This window comes from Littorina saxatilis, linkage group LG9, assembly GCF_037325665.1.
Source record: "Littorina saxatilis isolate snail1 linkage group LG9, US_GU_Lsax_2.0, whole genome shotgun sequence".
Classification (NCBI taxonomy): domain Eukaryota; kingdom Metazoa; phylum Mollusca; class Gastropoda; order Littorinimorpha; family Littorinidae; genus Littorina; species Littorina saxatilis.
Genome location: NC_090253.1, coordinates 64153850 through 64166533, shown reverse-complemented (window position 1 = coordinate 64166533; position 12684 = coordinate 64153850). Strand labels below are relative to the sequence as shown.

Here is a 12684-nt window from a genome sequence, read left to right as displayed (position 1 = left end):
TCAAGTTACCTGTATGTTTTACCTGAATGTTGCAGAACGAGAACCTGTACCGCGGGGTGCTACGCAGCTTGCTGCACCAAGTGGGGGCCACAGACACTCAGGTGGGGCTGAGACCCGGTGACCTCATTGACTACATCAGACAGGTAACTTCACACCTCATTGTCTTCAATAGACAGGTAACTTCACGTCTACCTGCACGCAGTCATGCTTGGCCAGTCACCGCCATTTTTCTGCATGACTGCCTGTCTTATATCTTTTGATGTCAAAAGAAAAGTGATAGCAAGTCTATGGTTGTTATGATTTAAACTGTCCGTCTTGTAGTCAAACCATTTACAGCAAGACACATATTATGTATGCTGAGTGCAGCGTTTGGATTAGCCAGCGATGTGTCATTTGGCAAAATAAGTTCAGCTAGCTTTCCACTGGGAAGAAGCGACCCGAATTTCCCAGCGATGGGACAATAAAGTTATGGAAATGAAAATAAAAATGAAATAATGCAATCTTCTAACCAGAAGCAGCCTGCCTGTTGAGTGTTGCTGTGTCCAAACAGAAGCAGCCTGCCTGTTGAGTGTTGCTGTGTCCAAACAGAAGCAGCCTACCTGTTGAGTGTTGCTGTGTCCAAACAGAAGCAGCCTACCTGTTGAGTGTTGCTGTGTCCAAACAGAAGCAGCCTACCTGTTGAGTGTTGCTGTGTCCAAACAGAAGCAGCCTGCCTGTTGAGTGTTGCTGTGTCCAAACAGAAGCAGCCTACCTGTTGAGTGTTGCTGTGTCCAAACAGAAGCAGCCTGCCTGTTGAGTGTTGCTGTGTCCAAACAGAAGCAGCCTACCTGTTGAGTGTTGCTGTGTCCAAACAGAAGCAGCCTACCTGTTGAGTGTTGCTGTGTCCAAACAGAAGGAACTTCTCTTCCCATGTAAACGCCTGGGCGAATGTATGATACTACAGTCGAATCTGCCCTGGCGACCACCCCTTAATAACGACCACCTGGCCATGACGACTACCCCAAAGAAACACCGACGAGGTTCTCTCCTACATAATTTACCTTTCCACATGGAACACCTGTCTAGTATGACCAGTTTAGCTAGACCCTTGGGGGATCGCTACAGACAGGTCCCACTATAGTAGCTGCATCACTTACACGGATAGGAACCTGTTGGTACGTGTAGATGACAGAAGTATGTTTACGAGTCGGCCAAAAAGATGAGATCCCCATTCCATGTTCTCTGCTTTCTCTGTGTTTCAGGTGTTTGATGTGGACCAAGAGGACCATGAATACTTTGTCCGTGACGAGCTGCTCAGCAAAGTGAGGAAATGTCTCTCCTGCCTGTAGATTGTTAAGACACTGGTTTATCATAAAATCCCACCTCTGCACAGTGAGGAAATGTCTCTCCTGCCTGTAGATTGTTAAGACACTGGTTTATCATAAAATCCCACCTCTGCACAGTGAGGAAATGTCTCTCCTGCCTGTAGATTGTTAAGACACTGGTTTATCATAAAATCCCACCTCTGCACAGACAGCAGTTTGTTTGTTTGTTTGTTTGCTTACCGCCCAGCCCACCACGAAGGGTCATATCAGGGCGGTGCAGCTTTGACATATAACGTGCGCCACACACAAGACAGAAGTCGCAGCACAGGCTTCATGTCTCACCCAGTCACATTATTCTGACACCGGACCAACCAGTCCTAGCACTAACCCCATAATGCCAGACGCCAGGCGGAGCAGCCACTAGATTGCCAATTTTAAAGTTTTAGGAATGACCCGGCCGGGGTTCGAACCCACGACCTCCCGATCACGGGGCGGACGCCTTACCACTAGGCCAACCTTACCACTATGCCAACCTTACCACTAGGCCAACCTTACCACTAGGCCAACCTTACCACTAGGCCAACCTTACCACTGGGCCAACCTTACCACTAGGCCAACCTTACCACTAGGCCAACCTTACCACTAGGCCAACCTTACCACTAGGCCAACCTTACCACTGGGCCAACCTTACCACTGGGCCAACCTTACCACTGGGCCAACCTAACCACTGGGCCAACCTTACCACTAGGCCAACCTTACCACTAGGCCAACCTTACCACTAGGCCAACCTTACCACAAGGCCAAACTTACCACTAGGCCAACCTTACCACTAGGCCAACCTTACCACTTTACCACAAGGCCAACCTTACCACTAGGCCAACCTTACCACTAGGCCAACCTTACCACTAGGCCAACCTTACCACTAGGCCAACCTTACCACTAGGCCAACCTTACCACTAGGCCAACCTTACAAAAGGCCAACCTTACCACTAGGCCAACCTTACCACTAGGCCACCCTTACCACTAGGCCAACCTTACCACAAGGCCAACCTTACCACTAGGCCAACCTTACCACTAGGCCACCCTTACCACTAGGCCACCCTAACTACTGGGCCACCCTTACAACCTTACCACTAGGCCACCCTTACCACTAGGCCACCCTTACCACTAGGTCACCCTTACCACTAGGCCAACCTTATGAGAGCAGAAGGGAAGGACATGCAATGCCTTAATGAGAAGAATACGTTTCGCTCTTTTATCGCTTTCCTTGCACTCTTTGAGTTCAAAATTCCCTGGTAATATTCTGAAGGGATGGCAATTGATGATGAAGATGAAGATGAAGATGATGATGATGATGATGATGATGATGATGATGATGATGATGATGATGATGATGATGACTACGATGATGACTACGATGAGAATGATGATGATGATGATGATGATGATGATGATGATGATGATGACGATGACGATGACGATGAAAATGATGAAAATGACGTGTCACAGCCCAAGCGAGTGCAGGCCAACGTGACAGTGGTTGAGGCCAGGGACCTGAAACATGGACATGACAAGGCCAGGGGTCAGTGTCTTCCTCTCTCCACCCTTCTCTCTTTCTCTCTGCTTCTTTCTGCTTGTCGCCTTTCAATGCTTTCCTCACTCTACCACCTTGGTCTCCCTGCTCTGCTTCTCACCTGTCAATGCTATCCTCACTCTACCACCTTGGTCTCCCTGCTCTGCTTGTCACCTTTCAATGCTATCCTCACTCTACCACCTTGGTCTCCCTGCTCTGCTTCTCACCTCTGTCTCATTCATTTTGAAACTGTAATACAGGTCTCAAACTCGCAGGTTCTTCTATTGTCGATTACTCCAGGGCTGATAGTTAACGTCATATTGATTTTTGTTCTTCAGAAATGCAACCCTACAAAATGCTAATAACTTCTACTACTGTTGTCCGAATCAATTTGTGGTTGGAGGACATTCACGTCAGCCTATGCCTGACCCTCCCACAAAGTGGCCATTATGTAGATCAAATGGTCTGACTTTGGTGCAATTTCAAACAAAGTTTCCAAATTCGGCGATCGACTTAACAGAACGAGGTTTGACATTGAGAGGTAGCAATACTTACCTAATGTAAACCCTCCAGACTTTTACTAGTTTGATTATCTGAATGTCTGAGTATTCACAAACACCCCCTTCACCCCCTAGATCATCGGTGACCCGAAGACAGTAGTTACAGCTTGGTTCAGAGCAGTCCATAGACAAGACTGCATTAGTGTCATTGACACTTTAGGAGGTGTAATTTGGAACACATTTTGGAGAAAATGTAAATGTCGGACCAGACTCGAAACTTTGTTGAATGGTCGTGGACGAACTGAAGTTTATGCACAACAACTATGCAAACATTTGCTATACTCAAATGACTGGAAAAAACAACCTCTTCTTTGTAAAATTCATCAACGAAATGAACGCATTAATCCATGATCCTGCTGTATTCGTGTCACTGATTGTCTAATGTTGATTAAGGTATACTCTGTCATTCGAATTACCCCAAAGGTAACAATATGGAGGGCTTGAATCGAGTAAGCTTGGCTACCGCTCAATTTCAAACCTGGTACTGTTCAGTCGATCCCCGAATTTGGCAACTTGTTTTGAAATTGCACAAACGTCAGAACATGTCATCTATAAAATTGTCACTTTGTGGCAGGGTCATGAATCGGCTGACGTGAATGTCCCCCAAACATGAAGTGATTCGGTCGACAGATGTAGAAGTTATGAAACATTTTGTTGGTTGCATTTTTTGGGTCACTCTGTATAAGACATTTGATAAACATGTTCAATCGGGGCCGCACCTTTGTCCTTTCATTTTGAGAAAAAGTTCAAATCAGTGATCTCATTGAGTATTCTAGAAACATCCAATCAAAATTTACTTCCTGCCGAAAGCAAACCCTAAATGCCAGTTGTGAATGTTATGGCGTCCAACCGTTATATTTCTGCCATGTCTAAGTGCGTGAAAGAAGCACTCCTTGTGTTCTTTACACGCCAGAGCAGCCTGTCTACTCACCATGGTACACGTACCCCCACGGAAAGATGATTGACGCATCTTATCCCCTCTTATTGTATCTCATCTCATCATCTCATCTCATCTCATCATATCATCTCATCATATCATCTCATCTCATCATCTCATCATATCATCTCATCATCTCATCTCCTCATCTCACCTCACCTCACCTCACCTCATCTCAACTCATCTCATCATATCATCTCATCATCTCATCTCATCATATCATCTCATCATATCATCTCATCATATCATCTCATCATATCATCTCATCATATCATATCATCATCTCATCTCATCATCTCATCTCCTCATCTCACCTCACCTCACCTCACCTCAACTCATCTCAACTCATCTTATCTTACCTCCAGGTGAGGGCAGCCCGTACTGTCTTCTCACCATGGTCCACCCCCAGGGGAAGGGGATCCGAAACTCCCCCAAGACGTCGCCCAAGGTGTCCCCCAAATCCTCCCCCCGCAGCTCGCCCAAGCTGAAGAGAGGCAGCCCCCCTCGCTCCTCCTCCCTGGACGGTTCGGGCGACGTGTTGCGGTCTCAGCCAGCCAAGGGCACGGGCGACCCCAAGTGGAACGAAGAATTTCAGCTGTAAGTCAACGTCATTTGTGACCCTCCACCACGAAATGAGTCACATGTCACCTCGCGCGGTTCTGCGCTAGGCTTAATAGAAGTCCGGGGGGACTGTGGTAAAAGTGTGAGGGTCACCTCAGTCACAGGCTTATAACTCAAAAAGTTTTCGCTCTTTTCTAAAACGGTTTTTACTACTGGATGGAGCATAAAACACTCATTTGGAAAATGTAAAAATATGAAAATCATGCAAAGATGACATGCGACTCATTCCGTAGTGGAGGGTCACATTTTGTCGTCGTCCTGGAATTTTGGCGTGACTCGATTCTTGGCGATGTTGCTGCTTTTGTGCTAAGTAATTACCGCTAACCATCGACATACTCGAAATAATGTTTAATTAACCGTCATCTTCCAGGTAAGATTCGCTTAATTTCCTAATTATCAATGAGAAATATTCTCTAAAATACGATGGACAATACATGTTTTAACCTTTGTTTTATCTTTCTCTCCGTACCAGGTACAAATATAAACACTTTTTCATCATACATATAATCAGTCTTGGCCTTCTGCTGAAAAGCTTTCTAAAAATGAGTTACGCCAAAGTTCCATGACGACGTCAATTTGCTTTACTTCTAGTTTTACCCTGTATCGTCCATCTTGATCTAATTGTGTTGTGAATGCGATTTGCTTGACTGGTAGTGTTAAGCTACAAGATTCAGCTTAAATCTGTGAAGTTGTCTGAACCCCATTGCTAAATCATAACCAGGATGGTAGCATTAAATGGAAGGCGTTTCGGCTTGGAGTGCACATGTTCTGTTGTATTGTTGTCGTACACACATTCTTTTCATAATTATTAGGTATGTGTGAATGTTTGCCAACATTGATTGTTATCGTTCAGAGCCTTCATGGGGAGTAGTAGGGAAGACTGGTCGCTCAACTTAGATCAAGCTCTCATTGTCATGGACCGCGAACATTCGGTGTATACTTTTTTAATAGAATCATACTCAGTGTGTAACCTCTAGCCATCAGTCTGTTAACACTGTGTATCATACTCAGTGTGTAACCTCTAGCCATCAGTCTGTTAACACTGTGTATCATACTCAGTGTGTAACCTCTAGCCATCAGTCTGTTAACACTGTGTATCTTACTCAGTGTGTAGCCTCTAGCCATCAGTCTGTTAACACTGTGTATCATACTCAGTGTGTAGCCTCTAGCCATCAGTCTGTTAACACTGTGTATCATACTCAGTGTGTAGCCTCTAGCCATCAGGCTGTTAACACTGTGTATCATACTCAGTGTGTAACCTCTAGCCATCAGTCTGTTAACACTGTGTATCATACTCAGTGTGTAGCCTCTAGCCATCAGTCTGTTAACACTGTGAATCATACTCAGTGTGTAACCTCTAGCCATCAGTCTGTTAACACTGTGTATCACACTCAGTGTGTAACCTCTAGCCATCAGTCTGTTAACACTGTGAATCATACTCAGTGTGTAACCTCTAGCCATCAGTCTGTTAACACTGTGTATCACACTCAGTGTGTAACCTCTAGCCATCAGTCTGTTAACACTGTGTATCATACTCAGTGTGTAGCCTCTAGCCATCAGTCTGTTAACACTGTGTATCACACTCAGTGTGTAACCTCTAGCCATCAGTCTGTTAACACTGTGTATCACACTCAGTGTGTAACCTCTAGCCATCAGTCTGTTAACACTGTGGATCATACTCAGTGTGTAACCTCTAGCCATCAGTCTGTTAACACTGTGTATCACACTCAGTGTGTAACCTCTAGCCATCAGTCATGTTAACACTGTGTATCACACTCAGTGTGTAACCTCTAGCCATCAGTCTGTTAACACTGTGTATCACACTCAGTGTGTAACCTCTAGCCATCAGTCATGTTAACACTGTGTATCACACTCAGTGTGTAACCTCTAGCCATCAGTCTGTTAACACTGTGTATCACACTCAGTGTGTAGCCTCTAGCCATCAGTCTGTTAACACTGTGTATCTTTGCAGAGAGGTGGAGGATTCCCTGGCAGACGAGATTCACCTGTGTATCTGTCATCAAGACGACAACGCTGGTCTCCATGACAACGGCAACGACAGGAAAACGCACACTGAGAAAAGCAGGGCTCTCAAAGGGTCAGTTTCCATTCTGTGTTTTACACTTACTTCAATGCTGTGAGGACATTGCAAAGGCTTTATACAATACACGGCGGGTGGCCGAGTGGACTGGGTGGCCGAGTGGTAACGCACTTGCGCTCGGAAGCGAGAGGTTGCGTGTTCGACCCTGGGTCAGGCCGCAATTTTCTCCCCCCTTTCCTAACCTAGGTGGTGGGTTCAAGTGCTAGTCTTTCGGATGAGACGAAAAACCGAGGTCCCTTCGTGTACACTACATTGGGTGTGCACGTTAAAGATCCCACGATTGACAAAAGGCTCTTTCCTGGCAAAATTGTATAGACATAGATAAAAATGTCCACCAAATACCCGTTTGACTTGGAATAAAGGCCGTGAAAGGTGAATGCTCGCCTAATAGGCTACTGAGCTTTACTGGCCGATGTAAATGCGTTATATATTGTGTGTAAAAAAATGTCTGTTTGTCTGTCTGTCTGTAAAAAATTCCATTTCAAACGGCAGAAATTAATATGTAAGCGCCTAGGGCTATATCTAGATTAGGCGCATAAAAAATGATCACAATAATAATAATAATAATAATAATACCAGGCCTGGACTTCTGGATCAGTTTCTGGATCAGCATTGGGGGACAAACTGACACAAAAAAGTGTCAGAGCGTGTCTTGGAGGGCAAAATTGTGAAGCCTCATATGGATTAATTTGTCAAAATCGACTTGGCTGAGTGTACTTCACGAAGCCCGCTGCACGACATTTTGGCGCCGAGTTTTCGGTAATTAAAGACTTTGAAAAGCAAATTGGGGCTGAATAGAGGGCCCCAAAGGGGGGGTATCATCACGATCACGGGAAGGGAAATTTTAGCTTTCACGATCACAGTTACCTTGATTTTTGTTTTCACGATCACGAACACCAGTGGCAAATCACGGTCACGGTAAAAGTTGCATGTACAGAAAGCACGTGTCAAAGTAAACACAACCACACAGTAATTCGCTCCTCTGGATCTATTGTTTATTCAACACAAAGTGAGAACTGTTGCACTTTTTTATTATTATTTTTTTAATTCTCTTTCATACACACATAGAAGTACATATCATGATTTGTAATCAGTAACAAGAATGTTGTTTTCATTGTTTTCTCTCTCTCTCTCTCTCTCTCTCTCTCTCTCTCTCTCTCTCTCTCTCTCTCTCTCTCTCTCTCTCTCTCTCTCTCTCTCTCTCCCTCCCTCCCTCCCTCCCTCCCCCCATTGCACACCGGTACGACCGAACAAAGGTAACGTTAAATTACTGTTGTGCAGCGGGTTGAAAGAATACCCTATACCTCGGAGATATACCTTCACTCGGTCTCAACGACGTCACGTGACATGTTATATGGTGGAAGAGAATGCTGTCGCTTATTTTCCTTTTGAGGATGAGGGTTTAACATGGATCGGGAACTTACAGGACAACCGCGGCTGTGCTTGCAAGTTTGGATAGTTCTTTCCGTGACTGAGCATCGTTTCAGTCTTACCGAACTGAGGGTGGAAAATAAGCGACAGCATTCTCTTCCACCATATAACATGTCACGTGACGTCGTTGAGACCGAGTGAAGGTATATATCCGAGGTATAGGGTATTCTTTCAACCCGCTGCACAACAGTAATTTATTGATACCTTAGTTCGGTCGTACCGGTGTGTAATACCTCCTCTCTCTCTCTCTCTCTCTCTCTCTCTCTCTCTCTCTCTCTCTCTCTCTCTCTCTCTCTCTCTGTCTCTCTCTCTCTCTCTCTCTCTCTCTCTCTCTCTCTCTCTCTCTCTCTCTCTCTCTCTCTCTCTCTCTCTACACTCATACACATTCAACTCTGACACCCTCACTCACACACATGAATATATACTTGCACAATTTCACATTTCCAGAGCTAAATCTTGTAAACCCATTTTCTCAAAAACTATTGGGTGGATTGAAATTAAAGTACATGTATGTGTGATGGGTTCTTTATTTTCAACTTTGCCATACAATTTGAGGTACACCATCGCCTGGTTTCATGGCCTTGAAAAACAAACAGGAATGCTACAGGCCAAAAATGGTTTTACCTGAAAGAAGCGCGCAGTGCCAGTGGCGAAGCCACAAGCCTGAGCCTGCAAAACAGGCGAGCCAACTAGGGGGGTTCAAAAAACGGTTAAAATCTGGGCAATCTGGTGCATTCTGGGCATCATTTTCAGGGCTGTAATAGTGTTGTGATCTTGTTAAAAATCCCATTTTAGTCTCCCCCCACCATCATTCAACACACCTCCAAACTGGTGAAAACAACACTACTGTGCGCTGGCTTCATTGAGACCGGCGCCCGATCGCGTTGCGCGATATTCATGCACACGGATCGTTTTTGCGGAAATTTGTCAACTTCACCGGAATAAATTTGACTTTACCGGATTTTGAAAACGGCTTTATCAGATTTCCGGCAATTACCGGAAAAGTAGCATGCCTGACAAAATCCCCAACGAACATGACTTTGATCGTCTTTGACATGAGGATCAAGTGACCCAAACTGGCACGTCTCCCCGCCATTGTTTCTGAATTTAACCCATTGTTGATATTAAAGTTTACAGGCGCTAAAATAAATACAAGCTTAATGCAAAGAAGCGACAATTAGAATCTATGCCAAGCGTGTCCACGTTGCTGGGATGAAAAACACATTTCTAGTTTCGGTTTTGGCTACACGCAGACTCGATCTCGAGCCAGTCGAGGTCACACTGAGCGAGTGACAGCCGGACGTGGCAATGTCGACAATGTCAATGATCTCACTCAAACTCAAAGATCTTGAACAAATGTCAAGATCTTTGCCTACATTCAGAACAGTCATAGAGCAACATAGATCAACATACCTTGATATTTCGTCTTCAGAAAGACCGACCCGTAGCCTGACCTTTCCACCAAGGAAGGCATTCTTGCCACCTGCTTTGGTCTGGCTTGAATCCACAAAATATAACAGAAGTTCGATGACAGTACCGCTGCACGCCATTTTTGATCTTCGAATTCGAATTTGACTGAATGCGCTCAAAACTTTTGCACGAAGCCCTTCCATAGGATGAAGTTTGGCAGACTTTTGCAATTTGCCTTCTGATTGGATCTCTTTTTTTGTGTGATTGGTTCTCTTAAAGGGAAGCAATCGCTGTCAAAATCATATTTCTGAATGTGTTGTTGCTTCCCTTCAATCGGGATTGACTCCTTGCCGAATAGAGGATCATAGAGTGATACAGCTGTGAAAAATGTACGTTGAAAATACAATTCTTTGCAATAATGCCCATCGCGATCACGAAAACAAATGACGATCACGATCACGAGACTTGATTTTTTTGTCATCACGGATCACGGGCAAAGTCCCATCACGATCACAGAAATGGAAATTTCGGCAATCACGGTCACAGAAAGGTCAAAAAACGCCAATCACGATCACGATTTTAAACCCTTTGGGGCCCTCTGAATAGACAATGTTCGGAAAAACTCTGTCGAGTCTGTGTGGGTTGTGAAGGAGTGAATACTCTTGCTTTTAGTGAGTCAAACTTTCCCACGTGACATTAATGGCCATTCGCTATTTGCAAGGGGTGTGTCTGAAACACGTGCACCAGGAGCATGTGTAGAAAGCTTGCCTCACTTAAAGTAGGAGTATTCACTCTCTCATAACCAATACAAGCCGGACAGAGTTATTTTCGGAGTTTGTCTTGTAAAGACCGCATTAACTGTATGACTGTGTCTTGTAAAGACCGCATTAACTGTATGACTGTGTCTTGTAAAGACCGCATTAACTGTATGACTGTGTCTTGTAAAGACCACATTAACTGTATGACTGTGTCTTGTAAAGACCGTATTAACTGTATGACTGTGTCTTGTAAAGACCACATTAACTGTGTGACTGTGTCTTGTAAAGACCGCATTAACTGTATGACTATGTCTTGTAAAGACCGCATTAACTGTATGACTGTGTCTTGTAAAGACCGCATTAACTGTATGACTGTGTCTTGTAAAGACCGTATTAACTGTATGACTGTGTCTTGTAAAGACCACATTAACTGTGTGACTGTGTCTTGTAAAGACCACATTAACTGTATGACTGTGTCTTGTAAAGACCGTATTAACTGTATGACTGTGTCTTGTAAGACCGCAATAACTGTATGACTGTGTCTTGTAAAGACTGCATTAACTGTATGACTGTGTCTTGTAAAGACCGCATTAACTGTATGACTGTGTCTTGTAAAGACCGCATTAACTGTATGACTGTGTCTTGTAAAGACCGCATTAACTGTATGACTGTGTCTTGTAAAGACCGCATTAACTGTATGACTGTGTCTTGTAAAGACCGCATTAACTGTATGACTGTGTCTTGTAAAGACCGCATTAACTGTATGACTGTGTCTTGTAAAGACCGTATTTACTGTATGACTGTGTCTTGTTAAGACCGCATTAACTGTATGACTGTGTCTTGTAAAGACCGCATTAACTGTATGACTGTGTCTTGTATAGACCGCATTAACTGTATGACTGTGTCTTGTAAAGACCGTATTAACTGTATGACTGTGTCTTGTAAAGACCGTATTAACTGTATGACTGTGTCTTGTAAAGACCGTATTAACTGTATGACTGTGTCTTGTAAAGACCGCATTAACTGTATGACTGTGTCTTGTAAAGACCGTATTAACTGTATGACTGTGTCTTGTAAAGACCGCATTAACTGTATGACTGTGTCTTGTAAAGACCGTATTAACTGTATGACTGTGTCTTGTAAAGACCACATTAACTGTATGACTGTGTCTTGTAAAGACCGCATTAACTGTATGACTGTGTGAGTTTTATGACTGCATGAGGTACACCCCATCCAGCATTGTCCTGTATGTTAACAGGTTGTGTTCAATTTGGAATTAGTCTTTGGACATGAAGACATTTTGCACATGTGCATAATTTCATTTCAGTTGTTTTCAAACTTCCTGTGTGCACTGATTCATAGTTGTGTGTTTTTTTCCAGGTTCTTCCGAAACATCTTGCAGACGTCGGACCACGATCGGTTGATACCTGGCTGTATCGGACAGGTCATCCTACCCGTCAGGGTGAGCGTCAGTGATATCTGTAGAGAAACTCATACATTTGAAATCAGATAATTAGTTATGTTTGTAGTTTAGACACTGATTTGTCGCTGTCACTCTTGGGTAAAAGTACATAAGTGGTTCGAAGATGGTGCATCTTGCAGAAGCAAACTGAAACAGCTACAAAATGTTTGACCTTTTACAAAAAAAATTGTTTTGCTGTCAAAGGTTTATATGACTAGTTGGTCGAAGTGCAGTCGTTATACACTTATCATGGTCGTGTCAATGAAATAGCGAGTGACATGTATGACAGTAGGGTGAGGCTGTACCTGTTTAAATTACACCCACAGCTAAATGAATCGTTTGCGATCATTATGTGCAGGAAATACCAATCCACCAGTATATCGACTGAACAAACGTGCGCCTCATATAACACGTATCGCGTAAGACCTGCCTAAGTTAAGAATGGTTGTGAGCATGACATATCGAGCCCCCGGCATGGCGGGAAGGTGTACCTCATATTCACAGTCACGTGAAACGTTAATGGATGA

General features: G+C 44.0%; 1 protein-coding gene across 1 annotated transcript in view; it reads left to right on the top strand.

Annotated features, from left to right (window-relative positions):
• LOC138976788 (protein unc-13 homolog D-like) overlaps positions 1-12684 on the top strand; it is a 55193-nt gene that overhangs the window by 19417 nt on the left and 23092 nt on the right. The window contains exons 2-7 of the mRNA XM_070349679.1: positions 36-143; positions 1242-1301; positions 2814-2886; positions 4740-4971; positions 6968-7093; positions 12076-12157. Coding sequence (XP_070205780.1) covers positions 36-143; positions 1242-1301; positions 2814-2886; positions 4740-4971; positions 6968-7093; positions 12076-12157 — 681 coding nt within the window. The remainder of the gene's footprint in view (positions 1-35; positions 144-1241; positions 1302-2813; positions 2887-4739; positions 4972-6967; positions 7094-12075; positions 12158-12684) is intronic.